The sequence below is a fragment of the Octodon degus genome, unplaced genomic scaffold (genome assembly GCF_000260255.1).
Source record: "Octodon degus isolate 3935 unplaced genomic scaffold, OctDeg1.0 scaffold00084, whole genome shotgun sequence".
Taxonomy (NCBI): Eukaryota; Metazoa; Chordata; class Mammalia; order Rodentia; family Octodontidae; genus Octodon; species Octodon degus.
The window spans coordinates 1452369-1473040 of NW_004524660.1; the positions used below are offsets into that span (position 1 = coordinate 1452369).

Below are 20672 nucleotides of genomic sequence, written 5' to 3' on the forward strand. Positions count from 1 at the left end.
CCAAGGACACCTGCGGGCTTCCTGGGCCGCGCCGGGCGGGAGCCTCAGCGCAGCGCCCCGGCGCCGGGCTCCTGCGATGTGGCGGCGCCGGGAGCCGCGCCATCTACGCGTCTGCCCATCTCCAGGCAGCCGGGAGCCGGACTGGGTTCGCGGCGGGGGGCGGGCGCGACGGCCTACGGGAGGGGGCGCCTTGGCGCCGGTGGGCTGGGGCTCGCGAGGCTCGGCGTCTCCCTCCAGCGATGGCAGCCGGCACCGAGCTCGGTGGCGCCTTTTTCTGGGAGCTCCGCCTGGCCAGGGCGCGCCTTCCGCGGGGCGTGGCGCGGAGACGACCCGGAGCGCCGAGGGCCCGGGCGGACGAGCTCAGCCTCCCTCCGCTCCGCAAAGCCCAGCCGCGGCGCGCCACCCCCTCGCCGCCCGCGCCCAGCCCAGCGCGCCGCCCCTGCGCGCCTCCTCCCGCTTTCCTTCTCGCCGGCTCCCCGCCCCCCAGCTTACAGCTCCTCCCACTGCAGCCCCGGCGACTCCCTAGCGCGCGCGACCCCTGACCCCTGACCTCGTCCGCCTCTTCTTGCTGAGCCTTTCCCTCCTGGGTCACCCAGTCGCGTTATTGCCTCTTCACTGCGGCGGACTCGAGATCGCGACCAAAGGGAGTGGGAAGGTGTCAGGAAAAGGAGGCGCCTCATTCCCGCCTCCCACACCGTGTTGGGGCCTCTTGACTACGGTATCCCTCTCATGCTCCCTGGAGGCCAGCAGTCCTGATGGGTGGCTTCTGTCACAATTACCTCAGCCCCCATGTTGGAACCGGTACCGCCCAGGGCAGAGCAGCGGCTCCTCTTCCTGGGTCTGGATGGGGGGAGCCATAGCCCCGGCGGTGTCCGTGGAGGAGTGTTACGGGTGTGGGGTACTTGCCCTCAATGGTTATTAGGTTGAAGTTCAGTTTACACTTGCCCAAGGAGACAGACACCCAGGAAGTGTCAAGCCCTATCCTCACTCCTTGCAGTTTGGCTTTCCTATGCCTCTCTCTGCTCTCTCCTCTCTGACCCTGAGCTGCTTCTTCATCCTGGTAGCTCCCACCGTGCCTGCTTCTGAGAACCTGTTTGCCAAGTGATCAAGAAGCAGTCCTGCCCAGAACGTTAGGCAGCAAGCACACTTCACTGGCCCTGTCCCAAGAGGAGTAGCCACATTCATTTGGTTTTGTTTGTGTTTAAGCTTAGAACCTTTTTTACATCTTTAATTCATTCCTTTTTCTTTTTACCCTTGCACCTCTCTCTCTCTCTCTCTCTCTCTCTCTCTCTCTCTCTCTCTCTCTCTTTTCTTTTTACAAGTCCAGGCAGGCTTGGAGTCTGGCTGATGCAAGATTTTGAGGGCAGAAATGTGAAGCAATTGACACTCCTGTCCTGGCCAGTGTGCGCTAGCACACTAGCCAGTTTCCAGGTGCAGCGGTACCTAGAAATATTGAGAAAAATGAGAGCTTGCATGTGCTCTCCAGAAAGGTTAAAAGCCCAGTGCAAATGCAAAAGATTTCCATAAACAAGTCTTGCTAGTGAGCTCAGAAAACCAAAATGAAGATGATCTATACTAATATGCAGGTACCATCCTGGGCTGTAGTCAGAAACACACACTTGATGACACTCCCTTGTTCCCACTCTCCCCATCCTTGGACCTGGTGCCTACATTTCAGATTGTAAATTACTTTGATTTTACTGCAGTGGAAAGAAATATCCTAATGTGACAGGAAGAGAAGACCCACAACTGAACCAGAGCTGGAGTGAAAGGGTGGACCACCATCGTGATAGTAAATTGACTATGAACAACCTTAAAGTCTGCTCTGGTCTGTGTCCTTGCAAGCCCCTTGGGGGTCTCTCCTCTGCTTCCTAGGCTGACTGACCTCAATCATTCTAAGAAAAGGGACAGGTTGATGGAGGTGGAATGGGTAAGAAAATCCATTACAGCCTCCCACACCTGATTCATTTGTTCATTGAATAAATGTTTATTGAACACCTACTATCTGCCAGAAGCTGTTCCAAGGACCAGATATATCCATGAAGAAATCAGGCTGTCCTCCCCAGGAAACCTCTGCCTAGTCAGTGGTGCATCTGTTCCGCAGTGCTGGTGGCTGGTGATGAGCACCTGGGGAGAGGGTGGAGGGAGAATGATGCCAGGGAAAAAGGAGGCCACAAGGAAGGTGGGGAGATGGGGATGCTGGGATGGGAACAGGGAAGCCCAGGAGAAGCTGAGGGAAACAAGCCAAGAGGTAAAGATGCTCCAGGAGGAGGCCTCTGGCCAGCCCTGGCCAGGGGAGCTGAGCCCAGGGCCATAGGCCTCTACATAAAGCCTTACTACTTCCTCAACAGCTTTATTCTAGAACCCTAAAATAACCTGTTCCCTGGACCTTTCTGAGCTTTTTTTTTTGAGAAAGTCAGGGTACTACAGTAGGCATCCTAGGGCTTGTCCCTGTCATTTCTGTGTGTGTGTGTGTGTGTGTGTGTGTGTGTGTGTGTGTGTGTGCGCGAAATGCTGTCCCCCCCAAAACACATATCCCAGGTGGGAGAGAGCCCCGTGCCTCCTTGAATGCCAGCCTACCGTGGGTGGGGGTGTGCTGCCCCCTGGTGGTACAGAACAGTCTGGGCCTGGCCCTGTTTGCAGCGCCTCATTGTGACAGCGAGTGCCAGGTTGGGGGGGGGGGTTGTGGCACTGTGGGTTGGGGAGTGCAGCTGCTGCCCTGGGCATCCTGTGAGTTCCAGGGTCCTACCCAGTGCTCCCATCCTGGTGTCTGGCTCCTTTCTCCATTGCTCCAAGAACTGGAAAACAGACTTAGGACCACAAAGGGGTTGGGGACGTGGCTTAGCGGCACAGCAGCTGCCTGGAAAGTGCGAGGAGTTGAGTTTGATTCAGAGAGAGAGAGAGAGAGAGAGAGAGAGAGAGAGAGAGAGAGAGAGAGACCCATTCCCAGAGTTTAGGACCAGGAAGATAGCTCAGCAGCACAGTGCCTGCCTGGCAAATGAGGTTATGAGTTCGATTCCTGGTTAAAAACAAACAAACAAACAAACAAACAAAACAAAACAAAAAAAACAAGACCACAAGGCACCATAGTTGGAAAATCCCAATCCCCCAGACTTCTTCCCTCCATCCTCCTCCCTTCACCTTTCTCTCCTGCGTGCTAAGGCTGATCTTGCCAGTGAGAAGCTGCGAACCTAAAATCAAAGCCGTTTTCACTTCACTTTTCTCCCTTGGTAGTTCTGTGTGGTTCCAGCCTCTTCAGGGCAGCAAGAACCAGCACTCTCTACCTTCCTTCATTAGGCCTCGCTTTTTTTTTTTTTTTTTTGCAGAGCTCCACACCAAGACATGGGCCCATGGCTGCCATTGCTGTTCATATTTCCTCCTTTGGTTGTCCCATGCTGCCAGGCCCCACAAGTGCAGGCCAAGGAGTCAGCATCCTTTCCCAGCATGCCCTTCTCCACCTAGATAACAGAATTATTCTATCAAACATCATCCCTGGGCAGGGAGGGAGAGGGAGACTTTCCTCCTCCTAGAAGGAGAAGCCTGGGAACCTGTTTGCTCATCAGCTCCTTTTATCCTCCACCTCCAGGCAGCCTCAAAAACTCCAAGACACCAAATCAAATGTGAGCACCTTCCCCAGAGAGCTATGGGAGAACCTAGCCTTAGAGGATGGCCCAGAGAGATGCAGGCCCTGCGGAGGTCAGCCAAAAGGGCTCTGGTGGGGGCTGATGGTGAGTTGGGTTGCTGTGGAAATCCCACTGAAATTGTGCTTGAAGCTCTTCAGAACCTGGAAGATAGCTTTTGCCAACCCAGGTCCTAAAGGAAAGGGACCAGAAGGGATCAGACCACAATTCAGGCCAGACCAGGACTTAGGGGCTCATAAACCATGGCTTTGAAGTCACAGGGCAAGAAGAGACCTGGGTGTCGGCTCGCAGGTGCATTCCAGGGGAAGGCTTTCAGGCCTAGGCATCACTGAACCTGGGAGATGGAGCCACTGCTGGGTTTGGGCCAAGGACAGAGAAGAATAGGCCTGCGTACGTGTGTGCGCGCACACATGTGCTCGTGCGCTCGACCATGTGTTTATGAACTCACAGGAGCAAGGCCAGCCGAGTGGACTTCCCAAAGGCCTCCTCGTTCAAGCTTGCTGGGCGAGAGACTTCTCCACCCCATCCCCCACGTTTAGCTTGGGGCCCAGCTGGCAAGATCTGTTGGCACTCAGTGTAACTCCATCTAGAAAAGCAGAGGCACAGATTCCTCTCACGCAGGCTAAATTCCAGCAGAAGTAGTCCATTCCATTGGAGAAGTGAATTAGTCCTCGGGCCCAGTCCCCTCCGGCAGTGCTCTGGGGAGGCGTCTGGACAGGCAGACCAAACTCAGGTTCCTTTGGGCGCCATGAAATCTGGGGATCCACCCTCCATTAAGTCAGTCCTGGGCAGAAGGGAGAGACCCAGAACGCAGCCAGCTCCGATCGGTGGAACTTAAGGCCAGACCCTCACAGAGTCTTTGTGTTCCACAGCTGGCACAGAGTAATCTTTTTTAAATTTTTTTATTTAGTGTGGGGTCTATAGGGTTTCACTACACAGATCAGATTTACAGTGATTCTCCTGTTTTCAGCCTCCCAAGCACTGGGATTACAGGTGCATGCCACCATGCCTAATCTCAATCACCATCTCAGCACACCCCAGGGGCGGGGCCAACAAGACAGGCCAGGGATCGAACCTCCGACCCCTGGGTCTGCCTAAGCAGGCACTTTGGTCCACTGAGCTATCTGGCTGTCCCTCGGCACAGGATAATCTTGGCAATGGCTTGTTGTTGAATGACAGACATTGTCATTTCCCCATCTCCCAGGCCCCTTCCCACCTAAGTCACTGTGCCTAGCCTCCTTGTGGTGCCCAGGGACAGGATACTCGAAGTCACACTGTGGCTGCCTGCCTGCACAAGGCAGGGACCGCGGCCTGATCTGACCCTTCTTTGTCTATGCCCAGTGTTTAGTATGATCCTTGGTACTCGGAATATTTCATTCTTGCTTAACACATGGGATTAGTGGAAGGAGGAGAAGGATGGGAGGAGGTCAGGGCTGTCACTGATAAGCACTGTACAAAGGGAGCAGGTAGGCTGGATTGGGATCAGGAACCACAGGCTTTGGCCCTAGATTTCCTTTGCTTAGGTGAAGGAATTCTGATTAGATCTCTTCCTTTCTTGGGATTCCAGTTTCTCAAATTGTTATGTGAGGAGGTTGGACCAAATCCTGCATTTCACATCCTGATTACTATTGTTTTGATCTCCTCAGGAATATTTCTCTTTTGTTCTGGATTTTATGGGTCATGAAGCTAGGAAGGGCTGGATTGGGTCCTTGGGTTGGTCTTGCCTAGGGTCCCACATGCAGCTACAGCTAGATGTCAGCTGCACCGGCCAACATCTGAAGCTCAGCTGGGTTAGACATTCACTGTGGCCTGTCCCCAGGGCTGGCAGGGGACACTGGCCTTCCACTCAGCAGAAGCGATCAACCTAAGCATTTGCGAACCCAGTCTCCCTACATGGGCAGGACAGTCTCTGGTGGTAGATTTCTCACATGGTGGCTGGTCCCCCAATTCAGTACTCCCAGAACACTGTGTGGAAAGTGCCTGGCCCCTGCTAGTCTAGTTTTGGAAGTCACATAGCATTACTTCTGCTGTTTCTGTTGGTCACAGGAGGCAGCTGCTCAGCTTGATTCACTTCTCCATGACAGAAGTACAAGGAAAAAAAAATTGAGTATATTTCTTTTAAATAAACAAAATGCTATGCTACCTGTGGTCTCTGGGCTCCTTTGGCGTTGGCCTAAGGCCCCCTGTCTGGAGCTGAGTGAGATTTTATCCTGTCGTGGCTGTTGAGGGGAGCAGAATCGTGTACAGACCTGAGAGACCCCCCACAAGTATACTCTTCTCCGATGGGGGCTTTCTCTCCCTTCCTTCTGTGGTTTCTTGGGTTCTAAACTGACTGTGTTTTTCTAAATAGCTCGCTGCATGGAGGAGGGCTCCCCAGAGTGACATAGGCCCATGGACCTCACCACGAGAGCAGGCTAATAATTAATAAGCATATGTTGTTTTGTCATGTGAAAAATTCTATAAGCAGGTGCTCTAGGAAGGAGTTTCTCTAGCTCTAGAGCGTCTCGTCAGGGAGATGTTGCTGTCATCCTCCTCCTGCAGCTTAGGAAATGTAGGTTCGTGAGGTTCCGTGGCTTGCCCGGGGTTGGTGACATGCTCATGATTCCAGATACTTCATGCTTTCTGCCCCTGAGGGTCAGTGTGAAGCAGGAAGTCCTCCTGCATGACACTGTCCTGTCCCCCCAGTGCCCACCTGCTCCCTCTGCCCAGGGCCCTCATTTGGCCCTTCATCTTCTCATCATAACTGACCTATCATGATTTCAGTTCTCTGATTCCAAGCTGATACTCCCTGAGGAGAAAATTTCCACGCAAGTGCCAGTGGCCAGTGATGAGGGCCCTGCCACCCTAGGACAGTCTCATTACACAGACAGCCACAAATGCCCCCATCCTCAAGTGAAGTCACCCCTTAATTCTGGGCACATGCTGTGACCCAGAAAAGGCAGCAGAAGTGATCGTGTGCCATTTTCTAGGTCCAGTTCTTAAGAAACTGACAGCTTTCACTTCTCTTGAGATAGTCTCTCTGGACACCCAAGACAGGAGGAAGGAATTTGTAGGTGATCAGTGTGACTGACAGTTCACCTGGACCCAGACTTCGGCACTAAACACTTGCATGACAGTGAGCAAGTCTGCCTTGGACCCCAGTGCCAGCTCATGTGCCACTTTTATATCACTAAGTGGCCTCAGTTGCTACCAGAACTATTGCTCAGGCAACTCTTACCTGAATTCCTTACCCACAAAACTGAGCCGCAATGAAATGGTTGTTTTAAGTGACAAGAGCTGAGCTAACTTGGAACACAAAGATAACCACCGACATGGACCAACACGGATCATTTCATTAAATCTATGCATTCTCTCTATTTCATAGACTAGGACATTTAAGATCTCCCAGGAAACACGAGGTTAAATCCACATTTGAACCTGCACGTGGGAGCTTGGCTTCAGAGTGCTCTTGCCCTGAGGCCCTTGTTACACCGCCTCTTAGTGGATCCGTGCGCCCCTCCCGGAGGAGAGCTGGCATTTCAACCAAAAACATTACCTGCAGCCAAAGGAGAGTGGCTGAGAGGAATGACTTTTTCTGCCCCTGGGACCAGGTTTGAAAGAGAGGTGGCCAGATTTGGAGTCATGAATTGGGCCCCTCCCTAGGCAAAACTCAAGACCGTATGGGGATGATTTATGCTTCTCATGTACCCACGCTGACAGGGCTCCCGCGCAGGTCGAGCGCTTACTAAACGTTGTTCAGTGAACCAATAACCCGCGGAAGAGCGACAGAATCGGGGGACGGCCCGCGGGCTAAAATCTGGACAGAAAGCTTTTCCTGCCACCTAGCGGTTGTTCCCAGAACATTTTCCTCTGTGGCAGAGGAGGAAAATGGTAATGTTCCTTTGGGGATCTTTCCTGAACGTTTGAGATTATAAAATAGCCTATCGTTCCAGACTGGCGTCGGGAAGGACGAAAACGAGCCGTCCCACCCCGGAACCAGGCATATGGACTCTAAGGGGGTCTGTGGTCCTTGAGGGAGGCAGGAAGAAGGGGTTCTGCCTGCCGCTGCACTTGCCCTTCTGTCTGGAACATTCAGGGAGCCCTTCGTAAGCCAATAGTTGAAAAAAGTGATGTCATATCCTGTAGTTTGTGTCTTTATTTTTAATGCGTGTGGTCGCTGCAGGGTCTCACTACATAGTTCAGACTCGTGGAGTTCTTCCTGCTTTCAGCCTCCCCAGCGCTGGGATTACAGGCAAGCATCACTAGGGGGCCGGCATGGGCTCGACATGTGGTGCTGGGGATCGAACCACGGGCCCTGCGCTTGCCTAAGCTTGCCTAAGCAGGCACTTCAGTCCACTGAGCTACCTCCCTGGCCCACAGTCTGTAGTTTATCTTTTCCCTCCATGAAAGTTTCCCAAAGAGCAAGCTCACTGAAGTGAGGGATGGCTCTGAGAACTCAACACGTCCTGTCAGCAGCCACTCCACCTCCCAGCCCCTAGGTCTGCCTTCCCTCTCCACCCAGGCCTGCAGACTCCTGCAGCTTCCCAGCCCCTGCTGGCTCCTGGGCTGAGCAGCTACTCCTACTCTGCTCACTGACAAGAGCAGCTTCCCCTGGCAGTCTGGCAGGACAGAAATGTCCCCTGCAAGAGGACACCAAATGTCACTCTTGCACAAAACAGAGTCTCATTTTCCTCACCTGGAAACATCTGGACCACAAGCCTGTCCCTCTGGGAACTGTGGTAAGAGTCATGGAGGAGTTGGAGCCCAGCATGCCCACGGTGTTTGTGCTGTTAATTCCTAGGATAATATGTCTCTCCTCAAACTCTTCAGCCAGCAGCCAGCACCCACAGGCACCCCATTCACCCATCCAGCCTGAGTTTTTCCTGAAGCTTCCCTCAGGTTCCTTGGCTTCTCCCATCCCCTCCCTGTGGCCCTGAAAGCAGGTAAGAAAGGCAGGAGGACTTTGGTAAGAATAGACACTTTATTGTACACCAGGGTAGGGGAGAGAGAAAGAAGGGGCTCTGGGGTGTCAATGCCTCATCTCCTGCCCCAGGGCTTTGACCAACCATGAGATGCATGGGTTTGAACTGTTCTGAGTTCTGCCAGTTTGCAAAGTGGCTGCCCGGTGTATGTGTGCTTGGGTCTGTATAAAGCACGCCTCCTGTGAGAAAAGGCCTGGGGCCTCCTCCCACAGCACTAGTTGTTGGGCTCCAAGTGAAGGGGGAAGCAGCCCCCACTTTGGGGGCCTAGTGCAGGGACCCGGGGTACCCCCAGGGACCCAGGGAATCAGGTGCTTTCCAACTTGTTCAGTGTCACTTCTCTTTTTCACAGTGGGGAGTATTTGGTGGGGAGTTCAGCTATGAGGAAGGGCGGAGGGGCAGCCCCCTGTTGGGTAACACTGCTGCAGGCCTGCATGGGTCCCAGGCCTAGCTTCATGGCCTACATAGGCTGACTCAGGAGGGTTTCTCCTGGCACTAAGAAAGCAGTGGTCCCTGCAGAGTTATTGCTGGAGGGCAGAAGCCAACCTAACCTGCATCACATCGTGAGCCCCACCCTGTCTACCCCCCACTGTGGGTGCCCCCAGCGTGAGGCCTTGGGCTTCATGCTGCCTCAGTGGACAGGGCAGAGGGCTCCCTGAGCAAGAAGCTGGTGATTGGGGGCTGGTGGAGGCAGGCCCAGGGGCCTGTGACAGGCAACCCCTGCCCTGCCCCAACCCAGCGACCACAGCCCTGGAGCCTCTGTCTCCTAGTGGTCACTGCATGGACAGCACCAAAGCTGGGGGATGGGGACCCTGGGAGCAACTTGGGGGGCTGCCCCTCTCTGGCCATCTTGCTTCCTCAGGGAAGCGGCTTGTCAGGTGGCCCACCTGCCCCTGACTCCTGTGGAGTGAGCAGAGGGAATGGTCAGAAGGACAGTCAGGGCAGCTGTTCCTTTCTGAGTCACAACTCAGGGACCATCTCAAGGATAAATGCAGGACAGATGTGCTCGAGACACCTTCCTGAGGTCACCAGGCTAAGAAATCCAGGATTTTTCCTGCAGAGGAACCTGTGGCAACAGTGGGAATGGCAAAAGTTGACTGGAGAACAACTGCAGGGCTTTCCCACTAGGCCTCCTTCCCATCAGGACAGGAAGGCAAGAGTCACCAGTGAGAAGGAAACACTCACCCTTCTGCACAGCCGGGCCTTCCAGAATGCCAGCCCTGAGGCCTCACCACAGAGCTGGGAGGGAGCAGAGGCAGGGCGGCAGCATGGTTTCTGGGAAGGGGAGAGCACTGGGGGGGGGGGTCACAAACCAGCACCTACCTACACCCACACCCACAGATGTGCATAAAACACACAGACACACACACGCACACACACACGCATGCACTCATGTCTCAAGCTCTGGGCCCTACATCTAACGCACAACAAAGACACAGCCAGGACAGAGCCAGGCTGACAGTGAAAGGCTGTGACAAACACTACTGAGCCCACAGCCAGCAAGCAGCCAGCCCCAGCATGGCCCCTCCTGCAGGCTCATGAGCAGGGGCCTGGCCCAGCCATGCTACAAAATTAAAAATATATTAAATATACAGTGAAAATAGATCTGTACAGCACTGAAGAGAAAATAGTCCACCAGCCACAGTATAACATTGGGTTCGTCATTTCACAGCATTTACACCCACGTGTACAGATTGAATGTACAACAGAAATAGCATATACAGAAGAGTCTAGATAGGGGAGTGTCTCCTGAGGCCGTGCTCTTCCTGTTGCTAATTCTGCTTGGGACTAGGCTTGGAACCAGATAGGAGGTGTTGGCAGGTGAAGGGCCTCTCCTAGGGGAGATGTGTGTGGGGCGATCCCTCTTTACCCTCAAACACTGGAGGACAGGTAGGGCTGAGAAGGCTAGAAATGAGGGAAGATGTGGGGCAGTGTTGAGTGGAGGGGATGGCACCCTGGGGAGGTGGGGCCTAGGGGATCAGAAGTACAAGAGAACCTGGGCCTGCTCAGCCCTTCCCAGGACGGAGAGCATTCCGGGATCACAAGAGTAACTCAACCCACTGAAAAGATGCCCAGACCTAGCACTGTGGAATGCTCGATCCTGCTCCCACCCTGAACTCTCAAAGATGGAGCCAGTCTTCCTCCAGTCCTTCCATCTACCAATCCATTTGTCAATATATCTATCTATCCATCCACATCCATCCATCTATCCCTCCATACACCCACCCATTCATCCATCTACTCACCCATCCACCCACCCATCCAGTCCAGTCCATCCATCCATCCATCCACCCATCCATCCACCCACCCACCCATCCATCCATCCACCCAGTCCAGTCCAGTTCAATCCATCCATCCATCCATCTATCCCTCCATCCATCCATCCCCCACCCCCATCCAGTCCATCCATCTATTCATCTATCCATCCATCCATCCATCCTCCCACCCCCATTCAGTCCATCCATCCATCCATCCACTCATCCCTCCCTCCCTCCACTCAACCTCCCACCCATCCACCTACCCATCCATATCTCTCTAGACATTTCATTCAGGATCTGAATCCTCATGGGCTACTCTCTCAGTCCACCGCCTCTTCCAAGGAAGGAGGCTCTGAAGGACAGCACTGGCAGGGATGCTACCATCAGCTGTGGCTTCCCTTGGGTGCTGACCTGACCTCTGGACACAGACTTCACCTTGTCCCTGGTAACCCCCAATGCCCTCAGAAGTCTGTGGTACTGCCTGTTGTGGGCCAGAGAAGCTTGGGAAGGTCTCCATGTCATCTGCACACAATGTGCACACTGGTGGCTGTGCTTGTGCAACAGGAGAGCGCAGTGGCCTCAAGAAGCAGTGAGACCACCTGTCTTTTCCTCAGGAATGAGGCTTCCTGGGGATAAGCCCCTGAATTCCAGGGACCCCATTCCAGGGGAGAAGCTGCCACTAGAAAGAAAACTGGGCCCTAGGCAAAGGGAGACAGAGTTGTGCTTCACAATTGTGCTCCAAAACTCTGAATTGTGCTGGGAACTCTCAAGTTGTGCCCCGGAAACCTCACCCTGAACTGCCCCTTCTTTCTGGGGGAAAAGCAAAGGCCACCATCCTGGGCTCCAGATCAGTGGGAGCAGGCTGGGAGATGGCTAAGCCCTAAGGTGGGTAGGTTCTGGCAGGCTGCAAGAGCATACCCCGCTCAGCCCAGGTAGAGACGAGGACATCACTGATCCCACCTCCCCCTGGAGCCCATGCTCAAGCTAGAGGGCAACACCTACTTCCTAAAACAGGATCTGGAAGCTCCCATCTCCCGGCACACCTGCTTCCACCCCCAGCTCTAAGCAGGCTGCTAATGTCACTCTGTGCACTCCTAAGCCTGATGCCTTTCACCACCACCATGCAGCAGTGCAAGGAGACCCTCTCCAGACCTAAAGAAGGGTGGAGTGACCCCTACTTGGCTACTTGGAGCCCCCACTATACTGGGAATCAGGGCTTCTGGATGGTTCTGGTTACATGGCTGCAATTTGGTGAGAGGTTCTGAGGGTCAGGTGGACTGGGGGCCCAGATTGGGGGACAGAGCTATCCCTAGACTCTTGCTCATGGCTAGGAATTAGAGTCTGTTGGGACAGGGGTGGGGAACGAGGGAGGGTGGACCCTCTCTTCTTTGGCAGAGGGCTGGTCTGGGTCTTGTGGCCACATGGAGGAAGAGGCCAGGCCCAGAGAAGTGGGCAGGTAGGCGTGGGGGAAGTGGGCAGAGTGGGGGCTATGGTCACAGCTCTGACTCAGGAGTGGTGGCCAGGAGGTATCCGCTTCCGTAGCGTCCATTGGGGTTGCCACTGGTCTCCAGGGGTGATGTGCTGCCTGGCCCCAGATAGGAGCGGTGGGTGGGCATGGGTGAGGGTGCCTCGCTGGGCACCTTGCTGAGGATGAAGCGGGTCTCATCGTTCTCCTCCAGGTTGGAGATGTCCTTCATCATGCGGCCCTTCTTGTAGGACACGGAGAGGGTGTTGGACCCGTCGGCAAGCAGGTGGAAGTGTCGCAGAATGAAGACCACCGGCATGGGCAGGGTTGCCACGATGATGAGGCTGACCAGGAGGGCCATGGCCCAGTTAGGGAAGTACAAGTAGCGCTCGGCAGCCTGCGGACAGGTGGCAGTGAGGGTGGTGGTCCCGCCATGAGCGCCACCCTCCCAGCCTCCAGGACTGCTCCTTCCTGCCTTGGCCCACGGCCTGCAGCCCTCGCCTCCTGTCCTGGCCAGCAGAGACAACAGTTATTAGGAGGTGCTACTTGATTTTAGTTCACCACCTTGGTTCAGGGGTCTCAGCCTCTACATCTGCAAAGTGGATGGGCAGTTCCACTCCACAGATGAAGAGAAAGCACGCGAATTAGGAGGATTAGACAAGTACATTGCTCCTTTGGAGCCCAGTTTCTCCATTTGTGCTAAGGAAGAATGCCACTTATCTTTGGGTTAGTGTAGGTCACAGACGGTGCAAAGCCCTTGGGGGCTGACACGCAGCAGCTGTCCTCTACTGGTCTATCCCAATTACCTGTTGCATTAAGGCCCGGGGAGACACAAAGGTTCCTGGGGTATCTGGAGCCCCAGCCCTCACCTCCTCCTTGATCCATGCACTGTAGCCCGGGGGTGTCACCCCCAGCTGGACAATACTGGCTGTGGTCAGCACAGCCATGCACAGCGGGGACACGAACTTCCACATGTAGAAGTAGAAGCGATAGGGTCGGAAGCCCAGCATCTCTGTCAGCTCCTGCATGAACCTGCAGGCAGAAGAGAGGGCCCTGGAGTTGGGACCTTTGCCACTGTACCTGCACCTTCCCCACAGCCACCTCCTCCAGGAAGCCTTCATCAGTCCCTCCCGGCCTCGCTGGTCATCACCTTCAGTACTCCAAGCATGGGACCTGGAAGACAACTCGCACTCCACTCCACCCAGGGCTAGGGTACCTCCCCTCGGGCCAGCCCTGGGCCTGGGCAGGAGCCAGCCCTAGAGGGCTTCCTGCACCCAGCCCCTCACGCTGCCCTGGGTCGTGTCTCCCCCTGTTGGACAAAAGCAGCTGATTACTTCACTAACACTGCATCTAACTGTTGGCTCTGTGCACGGAATTCCAGGAAGTAGCCGGCTGTGTACCCAAATGGCATACCTCAGCTATACCTAAGGGAAACCTGGCAGTTCCGTCTATGACACATGCCAGCAAGCACAGTAGCATCAACAAATTGCCTATCATTGTCACCAATGGATTAAGTCACAGATGTTTTCATATCACATCACAGTTGTTAAAGTACTTGATGTCATTTATGTTCATCTTTAGTTTAAATTATGATTGTTAGATCCTCAACTAGATCTTGTAAATGAATGAATGCAATACAAATAAAGTACATTACCATTTTGCAGGCTTAAATGATAATTTGCAACTTTTCAACATAGTTTTCTACATAATCCTATATATTTTATCTTGTACATTCACAGTTTTATTTATTATTTATTTTTGTGGTACCAAAGATTGAACTCCAGACCTTGCGCTTGCAGGCAGGAACTTATGTTGCAGAGCTATCTTCCCAGCCCTTTTTTCTTTTCTTTTTTTTTTTTTTTTTTTTTTTTTGCATTTTTAGGGAAGGAGGAAGGATCTACGGGATGTTCAGGGTCTCACTACTAGGTCAGATTTGTAGTGATCCACCTGTTTACAGCCTCCCAAGAGCTGGAATTATAGGTGCACGCCACCACGTCCAGTCTCAATTGCCATCTCAGCACACCCTGGGGGCAGGGCCAGCATGGCAGGCCCAGAGATCAAATCCCCCGGTCCCTATGCCTGCTTGCAGGCGCTTTAATCTGCTGAGCTATTTGGCCAGCCCTTATCTTGTACATTCAAAGTTAATATTCTGGAAGGGTACAAAGGCACTGTCAATTTGCCAATGGCGTCCAAGGCACAGTTTGAGCCCCTGGAGCAGGGCCTTCTAACCCCGGAGTGGAGGCACTCCCCTCCTGTACTCCCCTATGACCCCTAGGAGAGAGCTTTGGCCCCAAAACCAGGGGAGACAGTGGACCTTGCTGAACACAGACACAGGGAGGCCACGGCCCGTGCTGAGAGAGGGCTGAGGGCTGACCTCGGAGCTTCCTGGTGACACAGCTTTGTCCTTAGACAAGAAATGCAGCTGGCCACTGACGGTGAGCAGGGCTGCCCGAGGCTCTGGCCATGACTCTAGATCCTTTGTGATTGCTCAAGCTTCTTACCCTACCTGACCCCAAACTTGGGCCCAAACCACACCTTAAAATTGTGAAGGCTGTAAGTTCAGCCTACTAAAGTCAGCAAGTTCTCTGAGGGCAGGGGAACTGGTGTCTTCCCTGAGCTCAAACTTCTGAAGAGGGTCAGGACCCAGGAAAGGAGCTGTGGAAACTGAAGGCAGTGTAGGCTGGTGGCAGGGTGCCTAAGAGTCCAGGACCTCAAGGTCTTGGCTTGGCTCTGTCTCTTACTAGCCAAGGGGCCCAGGGAAAACTTGACCTTTATCTAGCCTCAGTTTCCCAGTGCCAAAGGCCGTTGCCCCTGCCCCAGCACTCTGATTCTGTCATCTCCTGCCCATTCACAAGCAGCCCTAGCATATGGGACTCTCCAGATGTCGTAAGCAACAGACCCCTCCTCCTGCCTCCTTTTCCCCAGGCCCTCCTTACTTCTTGGTTCCATAGATCCAGGCCACAGCGATGTTCTCAAGGATGACGATGACAGTGAGTGGCAGGGTGGCCGAGTAGTCATCAAACATGGTGACAAAGTAGTTTCCAGAGCGCTGGACGAACAACAGCCCCACGAAGAATGCAAAGACACAGCAGCCCACTACAGAGAGCCGGGAGGCCGGTGTGGGGGCAAAGGTGCAGGGTGGGAGTGGCCCGGGAGTCTCGGGGGCACCCAGGTCCCTTCCACCATGCCATTTCCCCCAGGACCAGCAGGCACACTGCTGGAGGGATTGGATGTTGAGGTGCTGAGCTCCACCTCTACTGGGCAAGGTAGACTGGAAAGGGTGCATCAGTCTCCTGTCTTCCATACCCCTCCTGGCACAGGGCCTGGCCACAGCAGCTGCTCTATTTAATTACAGTATTGAATTTAAATGATTTACTTCATTGTTCCTGGGTGCTTTATTTCCACCTCAGTTTCCCCACCTGAGATTAGAAAGGTATTCCCCTGGGAATGCAGGTGAAAGGAGCCAGATATGTAGCCCAGCTCAACTCAGCAGGGGTCAAAGGGACCCAAACTAAGAAAGCAGAACTGGGGGAGGGCCAGCGCGGGGAGAGGGGGAACCCCCCCGCCTCTGGGAACTCTTGGCAGGCTCTTGGAGAGAACAAGACTGCCTGAGAGGCCACAGTTCTAGCTCAGGCTAGACCCACATTTCCAACTAGCTTTGTCCTCCTGGCTCCTGAGTACTGGTGGCTCAGTACATGGTCAGGCTCCAGCTGTGGCCCCATGAGGAGGGCTTTCAGACAAGAGGTTGTGAGTGATCCAGTTGGAACTCAGTATTTCTAAACTCAGAGCCAAACAAGACTGTCATCCCTGGGGCAGGCGAGGGCCTAAGGGGACATGGGGAAAGTTACCTGTGAACATCTCCTTGGGCACCTTGAAGGTGTCGATGATGGGTGTGGTGATGCCCGCCATCGTCCCGATCATGCTGCCCAGGCCCAGGTTGATGAGCATCAAGAAGAACATGACGGACCAGAAGGGGGAGGCAGGGAAGTGGGTCATGGCCTCAGTGAAGGCGATGAAGGCCAGGCCTGTGCCCTGCACGGACTGTGGGGGGCAGAGACCACAGCCTTGTGAAGAACACTGCCCGGGAGGCCCTGCTGCCTCGCCGCTGCACCTGGAGCTTTAGCAAGCACTGTTCCTTCCTCCACCAGGATCCCATTGGCTTGGGCCAATGGTCCTTAGGCTTTACTGGGCATCAGAATCCCCTGGGGGGAGTGTAAAGGTCCCACTCGGGATCCCCTTCCCAGGAAACCTGGAATCTAGAAGCTGCGCAGGGGCCCATCTGATCCTATTTGCTCCCGCCTAGAGGAGACCCAGGACGAGACTGATATTTTCTCAAATTGCCAGGCATTCTGGCCACACCTAGCTCTGAAACTCTGAGCCTGACTTGACCATCACAGTCACAGGCTTGGCTGCCCAAGGGAAGCTCGTGGGAACCATGACAATCCCTCACACCTAGGTCTCCCGCAGGACAATGATTTGAGGGTCTGGGGTACAGCAGGCCTGGAGGTTTACAGAACTCAGCAGTGACTCCGATGTGCAGCCAAGGTCAGAAAGCATTGCCCCCATGCTTGGCTCTGCTCAGAGTGTCCACACGCACCGGAGGCTGGTGTCACTCACACGCCATCCTGTAATGCCAGCGACTGGCAGGAAACACTTCTGAGCATGTCATTCTGGTCATTTAGATGCTGTTGAAGTTGTGCTATATGCAAATATTGCTAAGGTGCTAGTTTTATCCAGAGGCCCAGGCCATACCCATAAGAATGGGGCCAGGCTTCATGGAACACAGCAGGGGGCCCGTGGGTGCTGCTAGTCACCAGGGTAGAAACCAGGCAGGAGATGCCCAGAGGGCTCTGGTTTCAATCACCTGTGGAGGGGTCCGGATGCTGGACACAGGCCCTTCGGACCAATACAACTGACTTAACAGACGGCTTGGGCTCCAGCAAGGGGAAGCTTGTGGTGCTATGCAGAAGGGCAGGGTCGGCCTAGGTGTGGGCACTGGCTCTGCCTCACATGGCCTTGGTTCAGCCAAGGACCCAGGACCCCATGGCTGTGTCTCTGACCTGTGACCCTTTCTAACAGACAGTGCTTAGCTGTGAAAATGTAGACAGAAGAAGGCGTCTCAACTTGGGACTGAGCATTAATGAGGAGGCAGCATCTTTCTGCCCCATCATGATAGTGGGATTTGGACAGCGACAGCTAGGAGAAGGGACAGAAGTCTGCAGGGATGACACACATGGACTGAGGCTGGCTCACTCACTGACCAGCACCCCAACCTACAGGCCACTGGTAGGTAACCCCTGGTAAAACAGAGGACACTACTCAACTTGTAGAGCTGTCTCAAGGTTCAAAGGAGGTGGAGAGCTAAGGGCAGGCGTCAGCATATTTCATACGCCACAGATCAGGCGCTGTTAAGTGCCCTACCTATGGCAGGATGGTACCCAGTGTACAGGAAGCCCGCGTAATCCACGGGGAAGCAGCTTACGCCCCCTGTGGGTTCCAAGATATAGCATGTGTCTGCCTTGGCCCTTTGTCCAGCCTTGCGCCAACTTCAGGGCAGGGGCTTTGCCTCATGGCTTCCTGCTCTCCCTCTGGACAAGTCGGCCCTTGCCTGTTACATGAGACCACGACACCCTGTGGGCTTCCCAAGGCTTTCGCCCAAGCTCCAGCCACCTGTGGTCCATCCCTGGCTTCCTGCGCACACTAGGAAGGATGACCTGTCCCCTCACCTTATCTAGCTCATCCTCTAAGAGGCAGGGGTCTAGGCCCAGGGCTGGGAACTTGTCCTCCTTCACGGTCATGATGACATTGTACATCTCTGCATAGTCCTTGGTGGTCAGATGGGAGAAATTGACGTGGGGTGGGATGAGGTCTCGGCTTAGGACGTTGGAGTTGAGGTACCCCAGGATTTTCTCAGCATTCCTGTGGTACAAGAAGGAGAAGTCCAGTAGGAAGGCAGGACAGGGCTCTTAGGGGCACCTCCTGGACATCCAGGCGAGACTCCCTCCCTTCCGTAGGCCACTGATAGAGACATCTCCTAGCCTGTCCTTGTGGGCCAGCGCTGGGAACAATGATCTGATCTCATTCCCCAGAGGAGTGGAAGGGACCCCTCTTCAGGGCCCACTTACCATCCTTGGGTGAGTGGGCAGGGAAGGGAGGACAGGAGGGGCGATGCTACCTACTCGACCACACACTTCTCATTCATGATGTTGGCCTTGAAGCCCAGCACGGCAAATACCACAAGGGTGGCCAACACCGAGGTGAAGAAGTTGATGAAGGACACCAGGGCAGCATCGAAGTGGCAGTTGTTGTCTTGCTTGTTGTAGCTGGAGAAGGCTATGACGCCGCCAAAGCCCAGCCCCAGAGCAAAGAAGACCTGCGTGGCTGCCTCTCGCCACACCTGGGGATCCAGCATCTTGTCCAGCTGTGGGGAAGATGGTAGCAAATGGGGGGAAAGAGAGACACAGAGAAGACGGTTCATGCACCAGCACCGAGGGCCCCGCCACACCCCCTTCTCTTGGCCTCCACAGAAGTCAAAGGTAAAGTGGCACAGTAACAAGAAAGCATGCTGTGCGACCTTGGACAATTCACCCAACTCCTCTGAGCCTCAGCTTCTCCGCGTAAAGCATGAATGGCAGGCATACCAATTACGCAGTATTTTTTAGTAAGCAGAAAAGATGAAATAAATGCTAAGTAACAGTAAATTCTCAATTAATGTGAGCTGCTATCATCACTTACCTTGGAGCTGTCATACTAAGAAATGGCCACTGGGGGTATAGCTCAGTGGTAGAGTGTTTGCCTAGCACGCGTGAGGGCTGAGTTCAACCCTCAGTACAGACAAAAAGAAAAGAGAAGAAAGGCAGCCCAGCCAAGATCATTACACCCCAAGGCAACTCTACTCACTTAGACTATGGTGTGAATGGTGCCTCCTGCCGTCATATGGTCAGAACAAGAGAACTGAGAATACCTGACACTTTCTCCACCTCTAACTATGGAAAACAAAACAAACTTTTCTTCTCCCAGGTGCCCACCTGATTTCCCCTTTCCCCGAAAATGAAGCCCAAGGCTCATCCACGTGCATCTGTCTGTCCCTAATATCTGTCTCCTCTCCAGGATCTGATACCTCCTGGAGAGGGAGATCCTGCCTAGCACTTCTGTCCGCTCTCAGTCCTCCTAGGGACCACACCCACAATCCTATTTGGGTGGCATGGACAATGCAAAGCCATTTTCTTATCAATTATTCTTTTACTCATTGCCCCTTAAGGCAGGGACCTGGGGAGCAAAGGTGGGCAGGGTCCCGGATCCCTTAGACTTTACCTTCTGGCTACAGAGATGCATGCAGGTCAAATGACCCCACAAACAGATGCTAAACTGTAACTGTGACAAAGGCTGTGAGGGCCAGGCTCCCTGGGCTTAGAGAGTCTCTAGGGAGCTCTGAGGGGGCCAGGAGGCACCAGAGAGCTTTCTGGGGGGAAAGATCCTTGAGCTGACAGCTCGCAGATACCCGCTGCTAGAGCACAAAGCCTAGGCGGCATGGAGCAGGCAGGGCTGAGGAGAGGCGGTAAAGGCTTCCAGGGGCCTTGCCTGCATCCTAAGGAAGCACGCCCTCCAGCACACCATCAGGAGCTGCTCCAGCAGGTGAGCATTTCCAGAAGAAGCAGGTGGACACACAAAGGAAGCTGTGAGGACGCACCTTCCCGGGACCACGCGGAGGTGGAGGTGGCTTTGCCTGGATGACTTCATCGGGAGAAATGAGGCATTGGAGAGGGAGAGGCGCCAGCCACACTTCAGGCCTGCGTGCTGGGTATGTTACGGTGGCAACAGGGGAAGAGGAGTGGGTTGGTGGGGTTGGGCAGCACAGATAGAGATGTTTGCCCGGCAGCAGGTGGGTTGGACAGGTCTTCAAGGCATTTAGGAGGAGATGTCAAGTGGCACAGATGAGTTTGGTAGAGAAGGGAGCACCACTGGACACATGGGCTGGGAACAGCGCAAGTCTTGACAGGAAGTACAGCTGTGGCTATAGATACAGCCCGAGAACAGGCTAGGGCCTGGGGACAAGTCCTTCTCCGATGCTCTTTCAGGAAGGGAAGAAGAAGAGTCTCCAGGCCAGCAGGCGAAGGAAGGGGGTGACTGTGTGATAAGGCATGGTTTTCCCAGGGCCAGCACCAATGGTGGGGCCTGCAGCCAAGCGGGGAGCAAAGGAACAGAAGCGAGGTACAGGGAGGGGAGGAGAGGAGAGGAGCTGGCGGGGGGCGGGGGCGGGGGGGGGACGCCACGCGCACTGCGCGTCTTTGGAGCAGCTCTTCCTGGGATGGCAGGAGAAAGGACATAAGCAGGCAGGCGCAATGGAATC

General features: G+C 54.3%; 1 protein-coding gene across 1 annotated transcript in view; it reads right to left on the reverse strand.

Annotated features, from left to right (window-relative positions):
* Nucleotides 1-11125: 11125 nt before the first annotated feature.
* Slc6a17 (solute carrier family 6 member 17) overlaps nucleotides 11126-20672 on the reverse strand; it is a 48062-nt gene continuing 38515 nt past the window's right edge. The window contains exons 7-12 of the mRNA XM_004636901.2: nucleotides 18502-18743; nucleotides 18049-18241; nucleotides 16171-16363; nucleotides 15259-15418; nucleotides 13192-13354; nucleotides 11126-12719 (exon numbers count right to left, since the gene is read on the reverse strand). Of these exons, the coding sequence (XP_004636958.1) occupies nucleotides 12351-12719; nucleotides 13192-13354; nucleotides 15259-15418; nucleotides 16171-16363; nucleotides 18049-18241; nucleotides 18502-18743 (1320 nt within the window). The 3' untranslated portion in view covers nucleotides 11126-12350. The remainder of the gene's footprint in view (nucleotides 12720-13191; nucleotides 13355-15258; nucleotides 15419-16170; nucleotides 16364-18048; nucleotides 18242-18501; nucleotides 18744-20672) is intronic.